The following is a 27,793-nucleotide window of genomic DNA, read 5'->3' as shown; positions in this document are numbered from 1 at the left end:
ATTCATTAGGTTTTTTAGATAAACTTATTTATTTTTTTGGATAAAGGTAACAATAATAAAACTCGTTTTTCGTAGAACGCAATGTCTGATTTCACTTTTCACATAACGCGAGGTATAACCTTATTTTTCACATAATGTGAGAACATCCTATATGGGCAATTTAAGGGTATTATTTCAATTAATGTTGTTTGTAGCTATTTTTCTAAGAAATGAACTTTTAGGAGTTTTTTTAAAAATAATAACGTCAATTTCAAAGACATTGGCAGCCGTGTTAGGTCCGTAAAGGCTGCAAATTGCGATGCAATGCATGCATGACTGCCTAATTGAGGAGAAACTTCTTTAGAGTTTGGCTTTCAACTTTATTCGGAATAAGTATGTGGCTCCCGATTTTCGTTATACATAGGTTTTTCTAAATCAACTAATACTTTATGCTGAATTTATCTAATAATTATAGGTTGAATTGTGAAAATTTTCTGAATTAATTATGTTGAACGCGTTCTACTTTTTAAATAAATAATTTTAAGTATATATTAAATAAAATCATATATAAAAATAACATATTATATATTGTTTAAATAAAAGATGCTTTGATAGTTTTTTAATCAAATTTACACTCGATTATTCAGTGGCACCGAATCAATTTAATAATATACATATATAATAATAAAATTGTAGCTGTTTACCAATGATGTACTGATAAGGGATATCACTTTAATTTTAATTGATATTAGATCCTGATTGGGGTATACCACGTAGGCGACGCCCATCAAGCTAGATTCGAGAGAAGCTTAAATGTCTGATTTCTCCTCCGATTCATTTCATTTTAGTAATCCATCAAGCAAAGTTAGTGGTAAAAAAAAGTTGCTCTCTCAAATAAAAGTTTTGAATTTAAGCCATTACGTTTATCTGATGTGAGTGCATTATCAATAGTTAAGAAAGATTTTAAACGAGTACTACCTTGTAATCACATCAAGTTATTAAAAAGTCATTTCATTGTCATATATTTGTTTCGAGCAGCTGTGTCTATAGAGTTGTGTGCATTGCCATATGCTTGTCAAATTTAAAAAAATATATCGTTTTAGGTACTAAACTTTATGAGTATATCGATTTTGTCACTAAATCTTTAAACAATTTTATTTTGGCACTGTACTATTTTGACCGTCATCGACAACCAATCACCACCTGTCACTAGTCATCTTTTGGGTTAAGTTTGATGCTAAAACGTTTGCATTTCATTCTTTTCTTCTCATATGATTTTAAGTGATTTTGAGAAAAATCACTTAAAATCATGAAATTACACAAATGCAAAAAGGGTAAACTACAACAGATACCACGTTAAATTACACAAATACTCTAGGTGGTTTATTATTTATACTACTAAACTTTCAATTTCTCTAATTATTACACTAAATTTTTATTTTGACGTTAGTTATATCGTTGGACTATTAAAATCCAACGGTGTGATAACATGGACAAAACGAAATCCTTTTAGTGCGACTATTAATATCTAAAATGATGTCGTTTTAAGAACTGAATTTTAGGAGTGTATAAATTTTGCCGCTAAAGTTTTAAACATATAATTTTTTTGGCACTGCACTTTCTCAGTTGCCGTCGGTAGCCAGTCACCGATCGTCTTTCACAACAAGATCGGTACCAAAATGTTTGTATTTCACTCATATTTCTTTACTAGGTTTGGTTTTTCATGAAACCCACTCGAAATCGAATAAATTAGACTAAAAAATTCACTATTTTTAGGGATATGGGTTTTAATGGGTTTTTTTATGTTTGTTCAAAAATCTGAATTGTGATAATCATTATTTCGAAAAGGTGAACAACATACTTGACAACTAGTCTCATCAAACGATCATAGGAGAAGATCAAAGTATAAGCATGTTGAACCTTTAAATGGATTTTCATCAATTTTAAGTGGGTTTGATGAAAAGTCAATCCTATAAGAAGAAGAAAAGTGAAATGCGAAAGATGACCAATGATGGGAGACGTTTGGTTATCAATGGCAACTTAAAAAATTTAGTGCCAAAAATTGAACCTTTTTAAAGTTTAATAGAAAAATCAAATACACCCTAAAGTTTAGTGCCTAAAACATCATCATTTTGGACTTCAATAGACATGCCAAAACGATGTCATTTTGTTCACATTATCACAGTGATGGAAATATCTATCCTTGTCATTGTGTCGTTAAAATTTAATAGTCCAATAAAATAATTAGAGTCAAAAACCAAGATTTAGTGTTATGATTGGAGAAATTAAAAGTTTAGTGGTATAAACGATACACCGCCTAAAGTTCTTTGATATCTTATATAGTTTATCTAAAGCAAAATCTACCATTTTTAGGGATTTAAGGATTCTTTTAGATTTGAGGGATTTATGGTGTTTGTTCAAAAATTCGAATGGTCAGAAGCATTATATCGAGAAGACAAAAACATACCTCAAAGAGCCTCATTGAATGATCGTTGGAAGAGATTAAAGCATTATCACGTCAAAAACTTACATGAATTTTCATCGATTTTGAGTGGTTTTCGTGGAAAAACCAATTCTAGAAATAGAAAGATTAGTGAAATGCAAACATTTTAGTATCGATCTTATTGTGAAAGAGGATTAGTGACGAACGATGATTGGATGTTGACAACGGTCGAAAAAGTAAGATGCCAAAAATGAAACTTTTAAAAAGTTTAGTGCAAAATCTATACCACTAAAGTTCAGTGCCTAAAACTGCGTCGCTTTAGGTATCAATAGTCATCACCAAAACAATTTCATTTTGTCCATGTCACCACAATGAAAACAACTTCTATCCACATCATCATGTTGTTAAAATTTAACCGCTCTATGGCATAGTTGAAGTTAAAACGAAAGTTCTGTGCTATAATTGGAGAAATTAAAAGTTCAATAGTACATGGTGCATTCTACCTATATTTTATGACTATTGTTGATTGGAATAATTGGGTTGCGTCCGGTATAGGTGATCCACCTCTTCTAATTTGGACGGGGAGTTACAATCAATTGTAAATCAATGTTAGCGGGTGTCAAAGTATATATTCTCCATTAGGAGATTGTTGAAAACATTTTTGTGTTTCGATATAACAAATTAAGTTTAAATGAATTTTAAGATTTTACAAATGGTTTTCTAAATATATTCGATTTAATTAATCGAATATCAAATTATTACTCCAAGTCTTTAAAGTTCAAATTCAAACCTTACTAAATGTGTAAAATTGTGTTTTATACTTAAACTATTTTTGAAACAATTTTCATAAAGTATTTTGAACCAAAATCAAGCCTAAAATCAATTTTATCAAAGTGATGCACCGATGTACCAATCCATGCATCGATGCACAATGAATTAAATTGAACATCGAATGCATTTCATGCATCGATGCACATACCATGCATCGATGCACTAAGGATTTTATGAAAACATCGAATGCATTTGATGCATCGATGCACCAGCCATGCATCGATGCACTCTGGCTATTTTGAAACATCGAATGCACCGATGCACTAAGGGTCCAACGGTCAAAATATTTGAATTTTACACTGATGCACCATGGGTATGCATCGATGCACTGACGCTCCAACTGCTTTAATTAATTATTTTCACACTTAAACGACTCTATTGACTCCACTATCCATCCCAACGTTCAAAATCATTTGAAGGAGTATTTAAACAAGCTTAGAAGCCATTGATCAACAACAAGAAACAACAATCAACAAGAATCAAGAGAGAATCAAAGAGAAAACATCAAACCTCAAGTTTAAGCATTTTAAGCTTATTTTTCATTCAATATTCATTTTGCTTTCAAAACACTACTTGTACTCACTTGTATTCATTTTTTAGTGTTCTTTTCTTTGTTCTAGAATTGTGCAAACAATCTACCTTATGAGGATTTCCTTGTAAGTTTGCAAATTTGTAATATTCTCTTTGAGAAAGAGTGTTCTCAAGAATTGGGGTATATTCTTGAGGGAGTTGTAAGGCTATCTCTTTGGCCTCAAAAGAAAGAACAAATTAGTGAATTTGTTGGAAAATCCTCAATATGGATAGCTAAGGTAGTGGACGTAGACTTTGATTGAGAAAGTCGAACTACTCTAAATCGCTGTGCAATTACTTTTAATTTTCTACAAAGCTTCCACCAAAATTTTAATTACCAATTTACCCCCTCTTGGCCGATTCTGTCGATCGATTAATTCAACAATTGATATCAGAGCCTCACTCAGTTGAAGGTTTAATCGCCTCTTGAGTCGATTCGGGAAGAGTTACATCGATTATCAAGTCATCAATGGCCTCTACTTCAAATGTCAACTCCGGTCTCGATTCGATGCCCGTCAACAAGCCTCCTTTCTTCAATAGATCTAACTATGCCTATTGGAAGAATAAAATGATGTATTTCATTCAAGCAAGTGACATGGGAGCATGAAATGTTGTAGAAGACGGATATATCAAGCCTCTCACTCATCCAAGATTGTGGAGTGAAGGAGAGACAAAAATATTCCAGTTCAACTCTAAAGTAATCCATATCATATTTTGTGCTATTGAACCAGATGAATATGGAAGAATTTCATCTTGTACAACCGCCAAAGAAATATGGGATAAACTACAAGTCACTCATGAAGACACCGACGAGGTAAAAGAATTTAAAATCAGTCTTCTAACACATAACTATGAAAATTTCAGGATGAAACCAAATGAAGATATCAAAGCTATGACGGATAGATTCTCAACGATTGTCAATGGTCTCAAATCATATGGAGAGATCATTCCAAACGAAAAGCTTGTGAGGAAGTTAGTTTACTCACTTCCAAAATCGTGGTAATCCAAGAAGACGGCAATCATCGAGGCTAAGAACCTAAAATCCTTAACTCTTGAAGAGCTAATTGGTTCCCTCCTCACTCATGAAATGATGCTTGAAGATGAGGTAGACCTCGATAAGATTGATGAGACACTAAAGGAGAAGGAGAAGAAGAAAAATATTGGAGTTACTCTCAAATCCATAAAAGATGGAGTGATTCAGATTCAGATGACGATGACGAAGAAATGGCATTGTTTGCCAAACGGTTCAGAAAAATGATGAGACCTTACCGAGGAAGAAAATTTAAATGAAATGAAGGCCTTAAAATAAACTAAAAGAGAAGGACCCTATAATTTGCTATTAATGCAAAAGTCGGGGCATGTCAAATATGATTGCCCACAATTGAAGAGAAAAGGTCAATCAAGAATAGCACAAGGTCTCATGTGGCTACATGGAGCAATGAAGAAGGTTCCGATAAAGAGGAACAATAAGTAGCAAACTTGTGCTTGATGGTATTTGGGGAAGATTCTAAGGTAACCTCTAACTCATCTGAATTAGATGATTTATCTTATGATGAGTTATTAGAGGAATATAATGGGTTGGCTTTGGATTATGAGAAATTGTTTTTAAAATATAAAAATGATGTCTCAAAATTGAAAAATGAAAATAAGCTCATATCCAAGACCAACAATGATTTTGAAAGAAAAATCAAATATTTGCAAATCAAACTAGAAGAGTTTGAAAAGAAAAATTTGGATTTGCAAATTTACTTTCAAAGGTCAATGATGATCATCAAAGAAATTGATGATCTTAAAGCTTCTTTTGATAAAGTTGGAACAAAACGTTTTGAAAATGGAGAAAATTCAAAATCAAACTTTGTTAGAAAAAGTTTTAAAAACTACAATCATAGAGGTCCCCGAAGAACCTCTAATGGAAAAATCGTTAGAAGTATATGGGTTCCTAAAGGACTCGTTACTACTAAAGATAAGGATATCCTACACAATGGATACCTAAGGGGACTAGGATTTTGGAAACTAATGAATATGGAACCAAAAGAATTTGGATACCAAAAATTAGAATTAATCTATGTTTGTAGGAAAATGAGCATTGCTACAAGGCACGGGAAACAAATTCAAACTCATGGTACCTTGATAGTGGATGCTCAAGACACATGACCGGAGACAAAAGCTGGTCCATAGAGCTTAACGCCAAAAATGGAGGAGAAGTGACTTTTGGTGATAATTCAAAAGGTCACATTGAAGGTATAAATACAATAGGTAATACCTCTTCCATACAAATTAAAAATGTTTTATATGTGAATGGGTTAAAGCATAATCTTTTGAGTATTAGTCAATTATGTGATAAGGGATTCAATGTCATGTTTGAAACTAATGGTTGTAAAGTTATTGACATTGCATCTAATCGGATTATACTTGTTAGTCATAGAATAGGAAATATTTACATGGTGCATTTAGACTCTATTGATATGACTAATTTATGCCTAGTTGCTAAGGATGAGCATGATAGTTGGTTACGACATAGGAGACTAGGACATACTAGTATGAGCATTTTGCAACGGCTAATTCAAGGTGATTTAGTTCGAGGGTTGCCTAAACTAAAGTTTGATAATGATAAAATCTGTGATGATTGTGCTAAAGGAAAACAGAAGAGAGTTTCTTTTAAATCCATTAATGATGTATCAACTAGTAGAGTATTACATTTGATCCATATAGATCTTTTTGGGCCAACTAGGACTACTAGCTTGGGTGGAAAACAATATGCATTTGTCTTGGTAGATGACTATTCTAGATATACTTGGGTTCTATTCTTAAGTACTAAAGATGAAGCATTAGAAAAATTCATCACGTTTTCAAAAGTAATCCAAAACGAAAAGGGTTACTCTATAACTAGTGTTAGGAGTGATCATGGAACTGAATTTGAAAATCTTGGATTTACTGATTTTTGTAATTCTAATGGTATTAGCCATAATTTTTCAACACCTAGAACCCCTCAACAAAATGGAGTTGTTGAGAGGAAAATCAAACTTTAGAAGAAATGGCTAGAACCATGCTTTGTGAAAACAATTTGCCAAAATATTTTTGGGCGAAAACCATAAATACCGCTTGTTATGTTGTAAATCGAGTAATGATTAGGCCAATCTTAAAGAAAACTCCATATGAAATTTTCAAAAATAAAAAGCCTAACATTAACTATTTTCATTCTTTTGGATGTAAATGTTTTGTTTTAAACAACGGTAAAGACAATCTTGGCAAATTTGATGCTAAAAGTGATGAAGGAATTTTTCTGGGTTATTCCTTAAATTCTAAAGCTTATCGAGTATTTAATAAAAGAATTTTAGTTGTAGAAGAGTCTATATATGTTATCTTCGATGATAATCCCCTTCCGAGGAAGGATTCTTGTTTGAATGATGATGTAGGTATTATAAATATAAATGACGTTGAACATGACGTTGGAGAACCATCATCAAAGGAATAAACGAAAGATGAGGAAACTCAAGATCCTCTCGAGAATCCAACCATTGAAGAAAGGGAAGTATCTTACCCAAGAGAGTACAACTATGTCAAGGATTGTGAGATTATAGGTGATCCATCCAAAGGGGTAACAACTCGATCTTCTCTTAGAAATATTTGTAATTATGTTGCATTTATCTCATGCATAGAGCCTAAGAATATTAAAGAAGAATTAAAATATGAACACTGGATTATGGCTATGCAAGAAGAGTTAAATCAATTTGAGAGATGTAAAGTATGTACATTAGTTAAAAGGCCTAGTAATAAATCCAATGTAGGTACTAGATGGGTATTTAGAAATAAACTTGATGAGAGTGGTAATATAGTGAGAAACAAGGCTAGACTTGTTGCTCAAGGCTATACTCAAGAAGAAGGCATAAACTATGATGAAACATACGCTCCCGTAGCTAGGATGGAAGCAATTAGAATGTTATTAGCATTTGCATGTTTTCATGAATTTAATTATATCAAATGGATGTTAAAAGTGCATTTTTAAATGGTTTTATAAAGGAAAAAGTGTATGTGAACAACCTCCTGGTTTTGAAGATTTAAAATTTCCAAATCATTTTCTTAAGTTGACAAAAACACTTTATGGTTTAAAACAAGCTCGTAGAGCTTGGTATGAAAGATTGTCAAACTTTTTAATTAAGAAAGGTTCTTCCAAAGGGAAGGTTGACACTACATTGTTTTTAAAGCATGAAGGTAAAGATTTATTAGTAGTTCAAATTTACGTTGATGATATAATATTTGGTTCTACTAATGATGTTCTTTGCCAAGAATTTTCTAAGCTAATGCAAAGTGAATTTGAGATGAGCATGATGGGGAGCTCTCATTTTTCTCTGGACTCCAAATCAAGCAAAGAAAGATGGAATCTTCATCAATCAAGCTAAGTACGTCAAAGATATGCTCAAGAAGTTTGGACTGGAAAATGGGAAGCCACATAACACTCCAATGAGCTTATCAACAAAGCTTGACATAGATGAAGGAGGTAAATGTGTGGATGTTAAATTATATATGTCAATGATTGGTTCTTTGTTTATCTAACTGCAAGTAGACCATACATTATGTTTAGTGTTTGCTTATGTGCTAGATTTCAATCATGCCCTAAGGAATCACATTTACTAGCTGTTAAGAGAATCTTTAGATACCTTAAGGACACTCCTAGTTTAGGACTTTGGTATCCTAGAGACTACCTTTAGCTTGCATGCCTTCTCTGATGCGGATTACGGAGGTTACAATTAGATAGGAAAAGCACCTCCGGCACTTGCCAATTCCTTGGAAATATATTGATTTCTTGGTTCTCTGATGCACATACCATGCATCGATGCACTGAGGATTTTATGAAAACATCGAATGCATTTGATGCATCAGCCATGCATCGATGCACTCTAGCTATTTTGAAACATCAAATGCACTTGATGCATCGATGCACTCTTAGTGCACCGATGCACTAAGGGTCCAACGGTAAAAATATTTAAATTTTACACTGATGCACCATAGGTATGCATCGATGCACTGACTCTCCCAACTGCTTTAATTAATTGTTTTCACACTTAAACGACTCTATTGACTCCACTATTCATCCCCAAAGTTCAGAATCATTTGAATGAGTATTTAACCAAGCTTAGAAGCCATTGATCAACAACAAGAAACAACAATCAACAAGAATCAAGAGAGAATCAAAGAGAAAACATCAAACCTCAAGTTTGAGCATTTCAAGCCTATTTTCCATTCAATATTCATTTTGCTTTCAAGAACACTACTTGTACTCAATTGTATTCATTTTTTAGTATTCTTTTCTTTGTTCTAGAATTGTGCAAACATATACCTTGTGAGGATTTCCTTGTAAGTTTGCAAATTTGTAATCTTCTCTTTGAGAAAGAGTGTTCTCAAGAATTGGGGTATATTCTTGAGGGAGTTGAAAGGTTATAACTTTGGCCTCAAAAGAAATAACAAATTGGTGAATTTGTTGGAAAATCCTTAGTGTAGATAGCTAAGGTAGGGGACGTAGACTTTGATTGAGAAAGTCGAACCACTCTAAATCGTTGTGCAATTACTTTCAATTTTCTGCAAAAACTTCCACCAAAATTTAATTGCCAATTCACCCCCTCTTGGCCGATTTCATCAATCGATTAACTCAACAGAGATAGAAGAGAGATGATGGAGGGTGAAGTAATTCTATCCTTTTTCTCGACAATGGTCGGGAGATTCTTGAGTTTCTTTCTCTAAAGGTGACCTTCAGAGTATCACCTTGTTAAATAAATATGATACCACATAAGATTTTTGCAAGAGTGCCTTACTATATGTGAATATATATTAGCTGACTCTATTCCCATATATAATGGGGTGAGGGGAGTTAAGGTATAGACTGGCCCCAACGCCAGGTTGAGAGCAGCTTCCGTGGAAGACCTCCGACAGTCAAAATTATGAATAGTCCACTGTGGGACTCGATCCCGCGACCACAAGATTAAGAGCCTTGCGCTCTACCAACTGAGCTGGACGGGCAATTCAGTGTGAATATATATTAAATGTGAATATATATGATATTGAATATTATTATTAAAGGACATAGTAATTCAGTGTGTTGAAATGTAAAGAGTAATAATAGCCTAGAGTTTATTTTGCTCTTTATCCTGTTTGTCTTATCTGTCATTTGGTTGGTTGGTTAGCGGCTACGTCATCTTTAGTATTGGTCGCCAACTACTAATATTTTTTTTATTTTAATATATTTGTTTCTATGATATGTTTTCGGTTGTCTTTTGATACGTTTAGGTATTTTTATCGGTTGTTTCGGTGATCTCATCATTTAATTTTCTCGCGTTGAATTTGACATCGTCGCGACTGATTAAAATGGTTTTATTTGTTATCCTATTGATTTGTCTTACTTTGGACTCAGATGAATTTAGATATGTGGTTTGCATTCGAAGATAATTTTCTCACTACGCTTGATTTTGATTTGAGATTGTAGATGTTCTTTCAGTAGCTTAATCATTTGTTGTGATTCGCTTGCCAATAATATCATATTTATTCGCATCTTTACTTTGTTTAAGATAAATTTTTTGGATAGATTTTTTAACCTTTTCCTTGGATGGTATTTATTCGGTCTTAAATGGTTAATTTCGTGTCAATGTTTATAAGAAATATTTTAATTATATGTTTAGTTTTCCTTTATAGTAATAAATTTTCAATGTAATTTTGAATTTTTCTTAATAAAATTAACTGTTTTTATTTGCGTAAAAAAAGTAATTCAGTGAGTTGACAAAACCCTGAAACTACATAATCAACTATAAACAGCCCGTGGAAATTTAAGGCTTCCATTGCCCAATTAATGGGGAATTTTGAACCGAACATTTCATTAACGGTCAGGAGCTGCGGTCTGCTATACTGATAGCGAATTACGTGCTCGGCGAGGCAGTGCTTTAGAATAATATAACAGCTGTTGTGCTGCACAAATTGTTGATATATAACAGTTGACGTATAACAGTGAAGGTTTTGCAGATTACGGAAGCCTAGACTCATGCTTGCCTAAGCTTAAATGAGTTTTTTTGGGCCAAAATTAAAGGTTTTTTAGTCGTATTAAGAGCTACTGTTGTATATTTCAACAAATCGGTCAAGTAATTTTGTGACTCAATCAACTTTTAATTAATTAGACAATTAAAATGCTTTATCCCCCGCAATAGAAATATAAATTAAAAAACCCTAAACCCTGAATTATAAATTGTAAACCTTAAAATGTTATGAACTTTTTATTCTAAAATGAAATATTAAGGACAAAAATATCTAAAAAATAGAGATCAAAATGACTATTTTGATAAACATTAGAGGTTTCTTTTAGTATTATGCCAAATAAAAATTTCTAATAGAAAATACAGTGGCGGATTCATTCATGACTCAAGGTGGGCACGTGTCTACACTGAAATCTGAATTTTCTTCGATTAGTCACATATTTTATTGATGGTGCCCATCCTGAAATTTTATTGTGTCTACCCTCAAAGATAAATTTTCTTCGATTAGTCACATATTTTACAAATGGTGTCCACCCTGAAATTTTATTTATGCTCAACCATTCTAAAATTTTATATTGTTAACACATACGTGCTCACCCTCAAAATTATTTTTGGATCCGCCACTGATAAAATATATACTTTCAATCTTTTCTACTTAGAATTTTTAATTTCAACTAAAATTGGAAAATATTAAAAAAATAATTAAATAAAAAAACTAACCGAATTAATTAAATGTAATTTGATTCCGTTAATAATTATGGGGGAAATAATTAATTATTAAATAAATAAACGACGTGGAATTAGCCGGCGACATTGACCTGTTTTGGTTAATTTATTAGAGATTTGGCGTGAAGCTTTTCACATGATGATTGACTCCATGATGGTCAAATGGTTTAACAAAACTCATGTATTCATTCATCTATTATAAAATTAGCCGCTTGCAAATTTTAGATCGTTTTCCTCCAGTCGGTGTTGCACTGAAAAATCAAGCCTGGGGTACAGCGGCCATTTCCGAGTATGCAGCTAGCTGGTCCAAATGTGAACATAACTGGGTTTCTTCAAAGTTTGCCTTTGATGATGAATTAGTCAACAAAAACGAGCTCTTCTAGAGACTTTACTTCCCATTTCCTGGATGGCTCCCTAGACCCTTTTATTTGAAACATATTTCTATATAAATCTGCCATCTCATTTGCATTGTGAAACAGTTTTGATTTCCGGAACATCTAAGTTTCAACAACATGGACAAAACCTGCAAACTTGTTCTGTTATCGTGCCTCCTGCTTTCTTTCTTAGCTTCATCTTCTGCCCAAATCTGTCTTACCCAAAGGTTTCCCGACAACAGGCAATACGACAACTGCAACGACCTTCCGGCCTTGACCTGTTTCCTCCACTGGACATACGATCAAGCCGCTGGCACCCTCAATGTCGCGTTTAGACACACCGGAACGACCGACTCGAGGTGGACGGCCTGGGGACTCAACCCTTCTGGTCCGAGAATGCAGGGTACCCAGGCTTTGGTTGCCTTTGTCAACTCCACTGGCGTCGCTCAGGCTTTCACAACATCCATCGACTCCATGGTCCCTTCCATGCAACCGAGTCCTTTGAGCTTCCAAGTTCCCACCATTTCAGCCAGGTTTGATAACAATGAGATGACCATATTCGCTGTTATGAGGATCTCCGACAGCTGGTCATCGACAAGCCAGGTTTGGCAAGAGGGTCCGGTCAATAACGGGCAACTGGGGATCCATTCTCTTTCAGGGGCCAACGTTCGATCCGCTGGAACTGTCAATTTCCTCACCGGACAATCTGGAGGGAGCTCAGGCGGTTCAAGAACTCGAAGAAGAAACGTAAGTGACACATCCCGTCTTCTTTCTTCACTGTATATCGATCATAACATGTTCTAAAAAAAACGGATACAAAATCAAATTTACCAGGTTCATGGAGTTTTGAACACGGTCAGCTGGGGAATCTTGATGCCCTTGGGAGCCATAACAGCTAGGTACATGAAGGTGTTCAAATCAGCAGACCCTGCATGGTTTTATCTCCACGTCGCTTGCCAAACCTCGGCCTACGCCGTCGGCGTCGCAGGTTGGGCCACCGGTATCAAGCTCGGCAGCGATTCACCCGGTATCACTCACAATCCTCATCGGAACATCGGTATCGCCCTATTCTGCCTCGGTACTCTTCAGGTCTTTGCTTTGCTTCTGAGGCCAAACAAGGATCACAAATACAGATTGTATTGGAACATCTACCATCATTCTGTTGGATACACCGTCATCATCCTCAGCATCATCAACATCTTCGAAGGATTCGACATCCTTAATCCCGATGACCACTGGGAGAGAATTTACATCGGAATTCTCATATTCTTGGGCATTGTTGCCACTTTGTTGGAAGCATTCACCTGGTACGTTGTTCTCATGAGGAAGAAGAAAGGGTCTGATAAGCACTCTCACAGCATCAATGGAGCCAATGGGGTGAGGGGACAGGAGGTGTAACAATTTTGTAGGTGTTACATAAACTATTAGCAATATAAGGGTATATATTTGTTGTCAGTCTATTACACCATGTGTTTTGGATGACGACCACATTCACATTTGTTATTGTTCTTATTTTTGTTGTCATAGTTATGGTGTACTCTGAGCTGTACTCTTTAGCTTTATTTTTATGTATTTATGTTTTCCAATTGTTTCCCTTCCATTAATAGTTTACTGTCGCTCCTTCGATTCTAGCTCTGTTACACTTGTTGATCCATGGAAGCATATAAAATAATTGCATGAGCTTCTTAATTTTGAAAAGCTAATTTAATTATTCAATAAAATTTATACGAATCAAGCAATTTTAATGATCAATGAATAATTATTATTCATAAAGTCTCTAGATTTGAGTATAATATTTACATATATATTTTAACGTTTATTATTAAATAATTAAAATTTTAAAATAATACTAAAAAGTCAATAATTGAGAAAGAATAAAATTTCAAAAAATAAAAAGTCAATGGAAAGGAAGAATGAAGAGTTTACCAAACCTCTTCAATGCCTAAAAGTCTATAACAAGACGAGATTTATCTTCGAAGTTTGAGACTAAGCGTGGATGTAACAAGCGATATCAGCATTTTAAAAAAAAATTGTTTGTTTGATATATTTATCATATCAAATTCTTAAATGTCATATAATTAGTTTTGTGAAAAATCAATATAGAAAGAAAAAAAGGACATCATACAAATATTTTAATATTGTTCTTACAACGAATGGTTATTGATAATGAGCGACTATTGATCGACATCAACAAATGATGGAGTTGATTGTTTTCTAAAAGAAATAAAATGACGTAAACTAAAATTCAATATATAAAAATGAGCACGAACCAAATGACTTTCGTGGTAAAGGAATTGTTGTTATTGTTCTTGAGGATCTAAGTTTGAGCATTATGGATGCAGGGGTATGAGTTCAATATAAAAATTATATATATATATATATATATATATTAAATTTTAATGAGAAATAATATATAAATTAAAGTCTACGAGAAGCAAATAACCACATCTTTAATAATTTAACGATCCAATATTTGTATTACCATCAAAATCAAAATTCAATAAAAAAATGTATACAAGCTCTAAAGTTTAATAACATTTGTAATAATTTACTCAAGAAAATATTTTTATGAAGTAGAGGACGCCTTAAATTCTTAAAATAATTAATTTTCTTTTAGGAAATTGAATTGGATTGGCATAAACTCAGGGAGAGGCCGAAATAGGACAAAATCAGTGGGTTGAAGGCCCAAGGGCTTCTGTTGCAAGAGAGAGTAGTTATCCATCCACCAAGAAAGCTCAAAAACTCTCCACCACAAAGCAGGAATCCATAGCTAGTTTCTCTTGAAAATTCAGTTGATATTCATTCAGCCATTGCCAATAGCTCAAAGGCCGATGTTCATACTCCATACTTAATGGCTACTCTCCGCTTTCTTCTCTCTTCCTCTCCTTTCCTTTCTAAACCCACTTCTCTCCCTCTCCCAAATTCATCCCTTTCCCTTCATTTTCCTCTTAAACCTCTCGTTTTCTTCCCCAAACGCTGCCAACTCAAACGCATACGCGGCTCGGCAGTAGCCACCGATTCAGCCCAACCAGAAGTTGAGCTCCAAAACGACCCCCTGCAGGAAACCCAGAAGCAAGAACAAACTCCCACACTTGTTCTTCCAACTAACGACTCATCTGATGAGCTCCTTAGAATTAGACACACGGTGATCATTTCTTTATCAAATTTTCTTTTCTGGGGTTTTCTTTATTTGTTCCATAAGGACATTTTTGGTTCCGTTTCATTTCAGTGCGCACATGTAATGGCAATGGCTGTTCAAAAGCTATACCCAGAAGCAAAAGTGACAATTGGACCCTGGATAGACAATGGGTTCTACTACGATTTCGATATGGAGCCTTTGACCGACAAAGATCTCAAGAGGATTAAAATGGAAATGGTAAGTAAGTTATTTGAATAACAGGACGGGGGAGAGTTTTTGAGAGAGCTTTGGGGAAAATGTTCGTCATTTTGGCCTATGGTTTTCAGGGGTTCAGAGAAATTCATTTGTTACATCGAAATCTATAGGATCGGATTATCAAACGAAATTTACCACTTGTTAGAGAAGAAGTTTCAAGAGATGAAGCTCAGAGAAGGATAATGGCTATAAATGAACCTTACAAGATGGAGATTTTGGATGGTATTAAGGAGGATCCCATCACTATCTACCATATTGGTAAGCCACGTTTCCTCTTGGAGCTTTAAATTCTCTTGTATTGAGTTTATAATGTGAAAGATTTTGTATGTAACAGTAATGTATTTATTCTAGGTTAGTCCATTGAACTTAATCCATGCTTCCTTCTTGGATATGCTTATTATATGTGTGTAAATTTTTTGAACTTAACGAGTGTAGCGTGGTTAATCTTTATACAAAAAATCAGTAATATTTTTTCCTGTTTTTTTTTTTATAATTTCGTTGATTAATTCTGATTCCAGGGAATGAATGGTGGGATCTTTGTGCGGGACCTCATGTTGAAACTACGGGAAGGATAAACAACAAAGCTTTTGAGCTTGAGTCCGTTGCAGGTGCTTACTGGAGAGGGGATGAAAAGAACCCTATGCTACAGAGGATTTATGGAACTGCATGGGAAATGAAGAACAACTCGAAGCATACCTTCACTTCAAAGAAGAAGCTAAGCGCCGGGATCACAGAAGTATTGGCCAAGATCTTGATTTGTTTTCTATACAGGTAGCTCTTCTCTGCCAAATGGTGGTCCTGCTTTTGTGGTAGTTGCTAACATTAAATTTGTTGTTCTTCATTTGTGATTCCTGATATTTGATATGTTCACTATGGGAAATGTATGTAATACAGGAGGAGGCTGGTGGAGGTTTAGTCTTCTGGCACCCGAAGGGTGCCATTGTTAGGCATATTATAGAAGATTCGTGGAGGAAGACACACATAGAGCATGGTTACGATTTGCTATTTACTCCACATGTGGCAAAGGAAGATCTTTGGAAAATCAGTGGCCATCTGGACTTCTATAAAGAAAATATGTATGATCAGATGGAGGTTGAGGACGAACTTTATCAACTTCGACCAATGAATTGCACTTACCACATATTGGTATACAAAAGGAAGCTTCACTCTTATCGAGATTTTCCCATAAGATTTGCTGAGCTCGGGACTGTTTATAGATACGAGTTGTCTGGTAGCTTACATGGCCTCTTCCGTGTAAGAGGTTTTACCCAGGTAAACTCTACAACTCGTGGATCCTAGGCAAACATTTTAAAATATATCTTATTTTCTGTCCATGCTTTGTTGTTTGAATTGTAACTGCATTTGCAGGACGATGCACACATTTTTTGTTTGGAAGATCAAATAAAGGATGAAATCAGAGGGGTCTTAGACCTGACTGAAGAGATACTACTGCAGTTTGGTTTCAGCAAGTATGAGGTGAACCTGTCAACTAGGCCGGAAAAGGCTGTGGGAGATGATGATATTTGGGAGAAGGCAACCGTAGCACTTAAAGATGCTTTGGATGATAAAGGCTGGAGCTATCAGATTGATGAAGGTGGTGGCGCTTTCTATGGTCCGAAAATTGATCTTAAGATTGAGGATGCTCTTGGAAGAAAGTGGCAGTGCTCAACCATCCAGGCAAGTTTGGACTCATCCCTCTTCTCCGCCTTTCTTCTGGACTCTCCTCCCATATTCTGCACCTTTTCTTTCCATCCCTTTCATGTGAATCTTAGCTCAAATGTACATTTGTAATTGGTAATTTGTTTTCTCACTTGACAGGTTGATTTTAACTTGCCGAACCGATTCGACATTACTTATGTTGACTCAAACACAGAAAAGAGACGTCCGATCATGATCCACAGGGCTGTGCTTGGATCCTTGGAGCGATTTTTCGGAGTCCTTATAGAGCATTATGCTGGTGACTTTCCTTTGTGGCTTGCTCCAATACAAGCTCGGGTTTTACCAGTGACTAATGCACAGGTATACTCAGCTTTGGGTTTCATCAGCTCTTTAACGAGTTTGTACCTGTTTATTGATCGACTGCATACCGAATCTTCTCAAAAACATTGCCTTTGTATAGTTTTCTAAAAAAGAAAAAAATATCGTCTTTTTTGCAGCTTGGATTCTGTAGTGAGGTGATTGGAAAACTCAAAGCCAATGGCATCCGAGCTGAAGTTTGCCATGGTGAACGTTTACCGAAGCTTATCAGAAATGCTGAGAAGCAGAAAATCCCCCTAATGGCAGTCTTGGGGCCAAAGGAAGTCGAAACTCAATGTGTCACCGTTAGATCTAGATATGGCGGAGAGCTTGGTACCATGAAGATTGATGAATTTATCAGTAGCATCCAGCAAGCCATTAAAAACAGAACTTCATTGTAAAGTTGTTATAGCAGGTATAGATAGCTCAGGCTTATTTATTTCATTGTAAAGATTGATGAATTTGTTTACCATGTATATTATGAACTTCGTTCCAGGTTTTATCCGTATTTGGCCCTTTGTTTTCATTTTCTGTTTTTCTGGGAAGGAAACATCGTCGACTTGAAGGTAAGAGATTTTCTGATCTTCTGTATATTATGAACTTATTGAAGCTTTTAATAAAATTCACAAATTCAGATTTAGGTATGGATAACTAGTGGTGGTATTGATAGTTTATATGAGGTATATTGGTTTTAACTTAAGTATTAAAACTTTTAGAAGGCTCAATAATTTGTACGAGTATCAACACTCCATACCTAATATTGATATAATTTCGAGAATTTTGATGTTGAAAATATATGTTTGATATCGATACTTTGATCCGAGTATTGATATCCGAGTATTTAGAACATATATTACTTTGTAATTACCTTACCTTAATAAAAAAAAAGTTTCAGAAAAACGTAAGACAAAACATAATCATGTTTAGCTACTAGTTTAATTGTTCAAATCATTATTTCATTCATGTTCTGATAACATGTCGTATATTGTGCAATTTCTTAAATCATATACTGACAAATCACAAATGCTTTAAACGTACCAATAGTACTTCAATTAGTTCATTTTAATGTGTAAAAAAACATTAACTTATCATATATCGATGTACAACAAGAATTCTTGTTCATTGTGTTTTTACCATATCGTGTATGTATTTACCCATTTTGGCACTTACGAGTGCTTTCACATGCTTAATAGCTTTTAACATACTTGATCACACATCATCAATTCTCAACATTATATGATCATATAATGCAAATCTCCTACACCTCTTTTCTTTTCTTTTTCCCAGCAAAACTAACATATAATGAGACATGGTTTAAGAAGTTTGTAATTACCAAGTATTTAAAAAAAAGATTTCCCTTTATGTTGGTCAATTTCCACTTAAATGAAGTAAAATGATGGATTAAAATGTAAGGTGATCCGCTACTGTGTATTACTTGACCCTATAGTTAAGTACACAGGAGATCTAATAATAGAAGGGAAAGATGAGCTCAACTGCCATTGAAGATCCAAAATTATAAATAATTGCTTTCCTTTGAACTGGATATAAATGCCAAAATTCATTCAAAAGACTTCAAAAGACAGCAAAAACAAATCGCTATACAAATGAATATCGCAGTCCTAACGTTCTTGTTCTTCTTTTACTTCATTCCTTGTACTTGAATCTACAGCTCTTGATGTCGTTGCCAACTTCGGCGCAAAGGCGGACGGAAGGACGGACATGAAAGCAGTAAGCAGAATATATGTATCAAGTATGAAAAAGCTTTTCTGTAGAAATTCAGGTTCATTTCTTTTGCCCTTTTACATACAGGCTTTGCTGAATGCTTGGAAACAAGCGTGTGCGTCGGCAACGCCGGCCGCCATCGTGGTTCCGAAAGGGGCGTACATGTTAAGCCAAGCATTGTTGAATGGTCCTTGCGAGGCTCACATCACGCTTAAAGTTCATGGTATCATAATGGCTCCAGCTGATCCTAAAGCATTCAAGGATTCAAATTGGGTTGCCATCTCCTTTGTCGATGGCCTAACGATAACCGGCGGCGGAGTTTTTGACGGAAAAGGATCCGGTGTTTGGGGGAAAAGCAGTTGCGGCAAGAACTATTGCGACACACTTCCCTTTGTAAGCCAGGTTTCATGGTACATTTGTTAAGTTTTAACCTCTTGATATGGTGCTAATCAATCTTGCCCCCCCCCCCCCCCATGAACAGAATTTGAAATTCCATGCTCTTAAAAACACAATGATACAAGATGTAACATCTCAAGACAGCAAACAGTTCCACGTTAATGTTCTCCATTGCCAAAACATTACCTTCGAACGTTTCGCCGTCTCTGCACCCGGAAATAGCATAAACACTAATGGAATTCACATCGGACGGTCGAATTTGGTCAACGTCCTTAACTCCATTATTCAAACCGGCCTCGACTGTGTTTCATTAGGTGATGGCAGCAAAAATGTGCACATCAAGGAATAGAGCTGCGGACCAGGTCACGGCATCAGCATCGGAAGCCTAGGAAAATATCAAAATTAACAACCTGTACACGGAGTTTACGTTAAGAAATGCACCATCTCTAATGCCAAGAATGGTGTTCGGATCAAAACTTGGCCAGCCTCGTATCCAGGCACCACGTCGGAGATCCACTTCAAGGATATTAAAATGGAAGACGTCGAAAATCCCATCATCGTGGATCAAGAATATTGTCCATCCAAACAGTTCTCCACATGCGATTATTATCCTGGTTCCACGGATCTGAAAGATTGCTATACGCTGATTTCACATTGAACTCATGTGTAGCTGTCCAACGCCAACGTGGTTTATCACTACCCAGGTTCGATCGAGGGGGGCACACTGCGGCAATGCGAAGGCACACCGGCTCAGGGACCATGGTATGCAATCTATTCCAGTCCCAATCACCCGGACTCGTTACCAATGAGCTCACGGTCAGCGGTGGAGGATTCGTACCAGACAGATTGTGAGCTGCTAGGGGTCCCTATTCATCGAGCCATGTGTCGTACCAAAAGTCTGTTTGTTGGCCGTCTCAGACAGTCCAAAACACACTCCGCTTTATATCATTCCAAATACAAACCAACCCTCTCCACAATCTAGAGCATCCTGACCGACTAATGTTAGCTGGAACTACATCCGACCACCTGTATTTTCTTGTAAGAACACGGACCCACAATTTGTTGTTGTCTTCAACAAGTTGCATTCCAACCTTCATAAGGAAGGCTTTATTTTGATTGCCGAGACCTTTGATACCGAACCCTCCTTGTTCAATCGGGAGTTTAACAGCATCCCATCGCACCAGCGCAATACTATTAGAATCCCCATGGTTATTCCAAACAAACCTTCGGATAAATTTTTCCAAGGCATCACATATTTCTCTTGGGAGCCAAGTCAACTGCATTGCATAGTTTGGAATTGCCTGTAAGACTGCTTTTGCGAGAGTTATATGTTGAATATATGAACTGCAAAACTATACAGTTAGCACTGACTGGAAATATAAACAGTAATTAAAAGGAACAGATTTGTAAACCGTGTCGTGGTATAACCACTGTCTTAGAAACGAATTCGCCCCGATGTGTGTAATCGCTGCAATAGGTGGACCGTCCCCCGAGGTTAACACGGTCACTCCGAATTCCGTACACCCGAAATCAGAGTGGACTGCTGGTGGTATTGCTCTTCTTATCGGAAAGCACACAGAGAGAATATTTAGAAAACACTTGGAGAGTGAATTCTGAATGTTAAGAGTGAGTTGAGAAGCTGAATATAACTCTCTATTTATAGGCTAGAAATAGGGTTAAAATCGTCTATAAAATTACAGGATTAAATATCTTCTTTGTAACAGCTGAAACGTCTAGATGAACCTGACTCAGAAATAGTCTAAGTTCAATGCATAATTATTCAGCTGTTATAACTCCCGAAATTATATCATGTAACCCCTGGAATTAAATCAAATAACTCCTGTAACTCCTGATATTAACAGCTTGTCCCCTTTGTACAAAGCTGGAAATTAGTCCAGATACATCTTAACGTTTTTGATTTAATTTAGGAAAAGTTGTTTAATTTCTGATAACTCTCATAAACCAGCTGTTATCATTTAAATTTAAACAGTCCTCAGCAGCCTATAAATATCAGTTGAAATCTTTCACATTTTTCCATTTGTTTCTTTCAAAGAGAAATTCCTCTAAAAAGATAGTATCCGCGCGAACGTGTCGAAGACACGTATTACCACGACCACGAGCCGTGCCGAGTCGAGACGAACGGCAGCGGCGGTGGTGCACGAGAGTCCCTCTTGTTCTCTTTCACTCAACAAGGAAGTGGGAAATCCAAACCATAAATACCCATTCCCAATAGTATTTCCAATACTATGTGAGATTGAGCATTACCAACATTCTCCCACTAATGCGAAAGAATTCTTCTGAAACTCGAAAACAAACTTTCCAGAAGAGCAATAGCGAGATTAGTTGCTTAAGCACTAGTGAACGTATCTGGAACTAGTACATAGTGATGATGAGCAATCCTTCTCTTAGATAAGTGAAACTAGTCTAGAACTTTCTAATATGGGGGTAAACTCATGACACACAACTAACCATTCATCCACCTGAGTCCTCGATGTGTAAGATATATATATACAAAAGTATATATTTGGTCATCTTACCTCAGGATTCTAGTAAGTGTGTTAGAAAAATAGCCCAACATTTTTCATAGAAGGCGATTGACCCTTCTCACTTACATAGGTTATTTCATCAAGTTTATCTCGATATAAACCACCCTTAACATGGATATGAAATAATTAAGAGCTTTTATAAAAGCTCAACCTCACAAAGGGTATGGTGACTTTCTTCAAGTTCATTATAAATGAACCACCCAAACTCTGGGCTAAGAAGTCATTAAGAATAAATATTCAACCTCATTTATCGGTAAATTCAATAAGTCATTCTCACTAGAACCATCCAAATACTTGGATTTGAATTTATTAAGAGCTTAACAAACTCAACCTTTCTGTTGGTAAGTTCATCATTTCCTACCCACTCACTATGGGTTATAAACTTATTAAGAATAGATATTCAGCCAAAATCGGTAAATTCATCAAGTCTTTCTCACTAAGACCACCCAAAGCCTGGGTTATGAATTTATTAAGAGCAATTAAGCTCATCATGGGCATGCACATTATTCATCATAGGAATAGGCAGTAGGAATGTGCACTATGAGTCTTTCCATGGTTTCGTTTGACCTCATGTAACTTAATAACTAAGTTGGGTATCCACCATGAATTCCTCAACCAATGGGCTTTAGACCTATCCCCATCGACGAATCTAGGACCAGCTTCCAACTTAACCCTTTGGTAAGTGGATCTGCTAGGTTCCCTTCTGACTTCACATACTCTAAAGAGAGCACTCCATTCTCTATTAAGTGTCTAACAGATTCATGTCTTATGCGAATGTGTCTTTTCTTACCATTGTAAGCTTGGTTCTTAGCCACACATATCGCAGCTTGTGAATCACACAATAATGAACCGGAGGAGTCGGTCTTCCCCCACAACAGAATATCTGCTAACAAGCTTCTGAGCCACTCGGCTTCTTGCCCAGCTAGGTCAAGAGCTATAAACTCTGACTCCATTGTAGAACCAGCAATACAAGTCTGTTTTGATGATTTCCACGAGATTGATGCTCCACCCAAAGTAAAAACATACCCGCTCGTAGAGCTTACCTCATTATTATCAGAAACCCAGTTGGCATCACAATATCCTTCCAGTACCGCAGGAAAGCCAACGAACTCAAGTTTCCAATCCAAAGTACCCTTAAGATACTTCAGTAAGCGTTTAAGAGCAATCCAGTGTTCACCACTCAGATTATGAGTATATCTACTCAGTCTACTCACATCATAAGCAATATCAGGCTGAGTATAGTTCATTAAGAACATTAAGCTTCCAATTAATTTAGCATATTCAGTTTGCGAAACACTACTTCCTTTATTCTTAACTAGATATATGCTAGGGTCATAAGGAGTTCGAATAGGGACGACATCAAAACTGTTAAATTTCTTTAGCACTTTCTCTATATATTGTGCTTGACATAAAGAAAGTCCCTTCTCAGTTTTGGTAACTTTGACTCTTAAGATTACATCTACTTCTCCCAAATCTGTCATCTCAAACTTAGTGGACAAGAAATTTTTAACTTTGTTAATGGACTCAATGTTAGAACTGAAAATCAACATGTTATCAACATAAAGACTTATGATAACATATTCAGTGTCAAACATCTTCGAATACACACAAGCATCCGAACCATTCATAACAAAATCAAAACTAAGAATAGTTTTATGAAATTTCTCATACCACTGTTTAGGAGCATGCTTAAGTCCATAGAGTGACTTTTTGAGTCTACAGACTTTGCCTTCCATACTAGGTGCTTCAAAACCTAGTGGTTGTTCCATGAAATCTCCTCATCTAGATCTTCATTCAAGAAAGCAGTCTTAACATCCATTTGATGTACCTGCAACTTATGAATAGAGGCTACTGCAAATAATGCACGAATCGTTTTGTAACGGGAGAGTATGTATCAAAGTACTCTAAACCAAATCTTTGAGTGAACCCTTTGACGAATAACCTTGCCTTGTACCACTGAATCGAACCATATGGCCTTAGTTTATTCCGGAAGACCCATTTGTTAGAGATTGGTTTGAATTCCTTAGGCAAGTCAACTAATTCCCAAGTATGATTAGACATTATCGATTCTAATTCATCATTAACAGCAATTTTCCAAAAACTAGCATCTATATATATCTTATAGCTTCTTCAAAAGTTTTAGGATCCTCATCTAACAGAAAAATTTGAGCTATAGGATCTGAAATGGAGTCTAAATCATTTATCTCAGAAATAAAGGAAGTAATAAAGTCTAGTCCAAAAGATGTTTCAACTCTTTGCCTTTTACTTTTTCTAGGCTCAAAATCAATTTGTTCAGAAGACCTAGCAGGATTACTAGAAGAAGTTGATGAAATATATTTTATTTGTGTTTCAATATTTATTCTCGGTTCCTTTAAAGGAAAAGTATTTTCAAAGAAAACAACATCCCTTGACTCACAAATAGAATAATCTTGTAAAAGCATGAATATGTATGCAACACAATTCGTAGCATACCCTATAAACACTGCATCAACGGTTTTAGGTCCGATGGTGGACTTCTTAAAGTCTGGCAAACCCACTTTAGCCAGACACCCCCACACTTTCAGGTATTGTAAATTAGGAGCGTATCCTTTCCACAATTCATATGGGGTAGAATCTAATTTCTTATGAGGAACTCGGTTCAAGATATGAGTTGACGATAGAATGACTTCCTCCACATGTTATCAGATAACCCTGAACTTATTAATAAAGAATTCATCATCTCTTTTAAAGTTCTATTTTTCCTTTCGGCTATACCATTCTGTTGAGAAAAATAGGGGGCTGAAGTTTCATGAATTATGTCATTCTTTTCACAAATATCTTTTAAGAAATTAGATCCATATTCACCACCTCTATCATATCTAACCCGTTTGATTCTCCTATCTAACTGATTTTCAACTTCTGCCTTATAAATAAGAAAGAAGTTTTCAGCTTCATATTTAGTCCTTAGGAGATATACTTTTGTATATCTTGAATAATCATCTACAAAAGTTATGTAGTAGTGTGTTTTCCTCCTTTACTTTCAGTGTTTCTAAAATCTGCTAGATCAGTATGAATAAGTTCTAACAACTCAGTCTTTCTATTAGAAACAGTCTTAAAGTGAGGTCTAGTATGCTTAGCTTCTACACAAATCTCACATTTGTTAAAGTTATTGTGTCTAGTTTAGGTAGAACATTCATATTTATTAATTTCTTTAAATAATGAATATTCACGTGTCCTAATCTAGCATGCCACATATCAATGGATTCAACAATATAAGCAGAAGTGGTAGTTTTATTTTCATTAAATTGAGTTTCTATGACAAATAAACCATTGCTTAAAAACCCTTTCCCAACATAATCACCATTTCGGGAAAGTAGAAGTTTATCTGCCTCGAAAACTAACTTAATGTCTGCCTTATTCAGAAGCCCACCACTTATCAAATTTCTACGCAAGGCATGTACATACAAAACATTATTTAAAGCCAGAGTTTTACCAGAGGTCAGCTTGAGTAAAACCTTGCCTTTGCCTAACACTTCAGAGCTGCTAGAGTTCCCCATGTATACACGTTCACCTATGTTCCCATCCTCGAATTCGATGAAAAACTCTTTCCTTACGCAAAAATGCTTTGAAGCGCTAGTGGCAACAACTCATTCCGAACTGTTTTCCACCAGATTGACTTCTGAGACCACCGTAGCAATGATCTCATCATCTTCTTCTACAACGTGCATCTGTGGCTTGTTTTCATTCTGGCGGTCTGAGCGGTGTTGGCATTGGTAAGCTTTGTGGTCGGGTAAACCGCAGACATAACACTTAAGCGTCTTTCCTTCAGGTTTGGCCTTTCCTGACTTCTTGAAGTTGGTAGCCTTCTGAGGTTTCGTCTTTTTATCTTGATTCCCACGTTTCATGATCTTCTTAAATTTAGACTCAACCAAGTTAGCTCTAAAAGATAAATTACTCATAGAATTAGTAAGCTTATCTTTTAAACGGTTGGCTTCTTCAATCTTCATATGGCCCACAAGCTCTTCAAGCAAAATTTCTCTCTTCTTATGCTTAAGAGAGTTGCGGTAGTCAGACCAGGACTTGGGTAGCTTCTCAATAATAATATTGGCTTGCAGTACCTCGCACATTTGCATCCCTTCGGCGATGATGTCAGTTACTAGGTTCTCATAGTCATGGACTTGATCCATTATCGGCTTGTCATCAATCATCTGGAATTTGAGTCATTCGCCGACAATGTACTTCTTGATGCCATCATCGTCTGCACCATACTTTTTATCGAGAGTATCCCATATTGCCTTGGCACTCATTTCTCTAAGGAACATATCAAATAATTTATTTGACATGTGACTGAGCAGATGTCCTCGCACCGTTTTGTTGTCTTTCTCGTACTTCTCGTAGGTAGCGAGTGCAGCAGCGACAGTTGCTAGGGCATCATCATTGAGGACTGCATCAGCATCATTACCGGTAGCTGGGTTGGCGGCATGGTAGGTGGTGGCTTGAGTAACACGTAGTCAAGATCAAGTTGCTCGAAGAATATCAGGATTCTTTGGGACCACCTTCTATAATTCTTTCCATCAAGTGCATCGAGCTTGGAAAGACCAGGTATCAGTTTGCTCAAAGGTGTTGACATGATTGCAGTATATAGAATTCGTTTCTAAATTGTTGGATATATGAACTGCAAAACTACACCGTTAGCACTGACTGGAAATATAAACAGTAATTAAAAGGAACATATTCGTAAGTTGTGTCGTGGTATAACCACTGCCTTAGAAACGAATTCGCCCCGTTGTGTGTAATCGCTGCAGTAGGTGAACCGTCCCCCGAGGTTAACACGGTCGCTCCGAATTTCGTACACCCGAAATCAGAGTAGACTGTCGGTGGTATTGCTCTTCTTATCAGAAAGCACAAAGAGAGAATATTTAGAAAACACTTGGAGAGTGAATTCTGAATGTTGAGAGTGAGTTGAGAAGCTGAATATAGCTCTCTATTTATAGGCTAGAAATAGGGTTAAAATCATCCATAAAATTTCAGGATTAAATCTCTTCTTTGTAACAGCTGAAACGTCTATATGAACCTGACTCAGAAATAGTCCAGGTTCATTGCATCATTATTCAGCTGTTATAACTCCCGAAATTATATCATGTAACCCCTATAATTAAATCAAATAACTCCTGTAACTCCTGTTATTAACAGCTTGTCTCATTTGTACAAAGCTGGAAATCAGTCCAGATACATCTTAACGTTTTTTATTTAATTTAGGAAAAGTTGTTTAATTTCTGATAACTCTCATAAACCATCTGTTATCATTTAAATTTAAACAGTCCTCAGCAGCCTATAAATATCAGTTGAAATCTTTCACATTTTTCCATTTGTTTCTTTCAAAGAGAAATTCCTCTAAAAATATAGCATTCGCGCGAACGTATCGAAGACACGTATTACCACGACCATGACCACGAGCCGAGCCGTGCCGAGCCGAGCCGAGACGAGACAAACGGCGGCGATAGCGGTGCGCGAGAGCCCCCTTGTTCTCTTTCACTCAACAAGGAAGTGGGAAATCCAAACCATAAATACTCATTCCCAATAGTATTTCCAATATTATGCGGGATTGAGCATTACCAACATTATACGCCCAACAAGAGATAACGTCTTCGCCGCCCAACCAGATAGTCTTTGCTCGACTTTTTCAATAAGATACTCGTAGGTAGCCTTAGTTACCCTCGAGTGCAATAAAGGTACACCGAGATATTTCCCCAAGTTGAGAACTTCCTCAATTTTTAATAGTTGATTTCACTAAATCTTAA

General features: G+C 36.0%; 3 protein-coding genes across 3 annotated transcripts; all 3 read left to right on the top strand.

Moving 5' to 3' along the window:
* The first annotated feature begins 12,042 nt into the window (after positions 1 to 12,042).
* LOC120209920 (cytochrome b561 and DOMON domain-containing protein At5g35735-like) lies at positions 12,043 to 13,377 on the top strand. The gene is made up of 2 exons (XM_039208803.1): positions 12,043 to 12,686; positions 12,774 to 13,377. Exons 1-2 carry the CDS (start codon positions 12,078 to 12,080, stop codon positions 13,335 to 13,337), a joined length of 1,173 nt encoding a protein of 390 aa, XP_039064734.1. The 5' UTR covers positions 12,043 to 12,077; the 3' UTR covers positions 13,338 to 13,377.
* Positions 13,378 to 14,765: 1,388 nt separating this feature from the next.
* Positions 14,766 to 17,785, top strand: LOC120209918 (threonine--tRNA ligase, chloroplastic/mitochondrial 2-like). Its single transcript, XM_039208801.1, is given in 9 exon segments — positions 14,766 to 15,084; positions 15,169 to 15,315; positions 15,444 to 15,591; positions 15,852 to 16,004; positions 16,007 to 16,104; positions 16,228 to 16,605; positions 16,702 to 17,010; positions 17,152 to 17,352; positions 17,490 to 17,785. Coding segments are annotated over 9 exon segments (1,989 nt in total). The 5' UTR covers positions 14,766 to 14,790; the 3' UTR covers positions 17,751 to 17,785.
* Positions 17,786 to 17,855: 70 nt separating this feature from the next.
* Positions 17,856 to 19,523, top strand: LOC120209919 (polygalacturonase-like). Its single transcript, XM_039208802.1, has 2 exons — positions 17,856 to 17,915; positions 19,019 to 19,523. Exon 2 carries the CDS (start codon positions 19,069 to 19,071, stop codon positions 19,492 to 19,494), a length of 426 nt encoding a protein of 141 aa, XP_039064733.1. The 5' UTR covers positions 17,856 to 17,915; positions 19,019 to 19,068; the 3' UTR covers positions 19,495 to 19,523.
* The last annotated feature ends 8,270 nt before the right edge of the window (positions 19,524 to 27,793 follow it).

The sequence above is a fragment of the Hibiscus syriacus genome, unplaced genomic scaffold (genome assembly GCF_006381635.1).
Source record: "Hibiscus syriacus cultivar Baekdansim isolate YM2019G1 unplaced genomic scaffold, ASM638163v2 tig00020837_pilon, whole genome shotgun sequence".
Classification (NCBI taxonomy): Eukaryota; Viridiplantae; Streptophyta; class Magnoliopsida; order Malvales; family Malvaceae; genus Hibiscus; species Hibiscus syriacus.
This window is presented reverse-complemented; position numbering and strand designations above follow the sequence as displayed.

What these genes read in the sequence shown, in the direction of transcription:
- LOC120209920 (XM_039208803.1), top strand. Translation starts at nt 12,078, where the DNA reads ATGGACAAAACCTGCAAACTTGTTCTGTTATCGTGCCTCCTGCTTTCT. An exon ending in CAAGAACTCGAAGAAGAAAC is followed by an intron (nt 12,687 to 12,773) that starts GTAAGTGACACA and finishes CAAATTTACCAG; the next exon opens with GTTCATGGAGTTTTGAACAC.
- LOC120209919 (XM_039208802.1), top strand. Translation starts at nt 19,069, where the DNA reads ATGAAAGCAGTAAGCAGAATATATGTATCAAGTATGAAAAAGCTTTTC.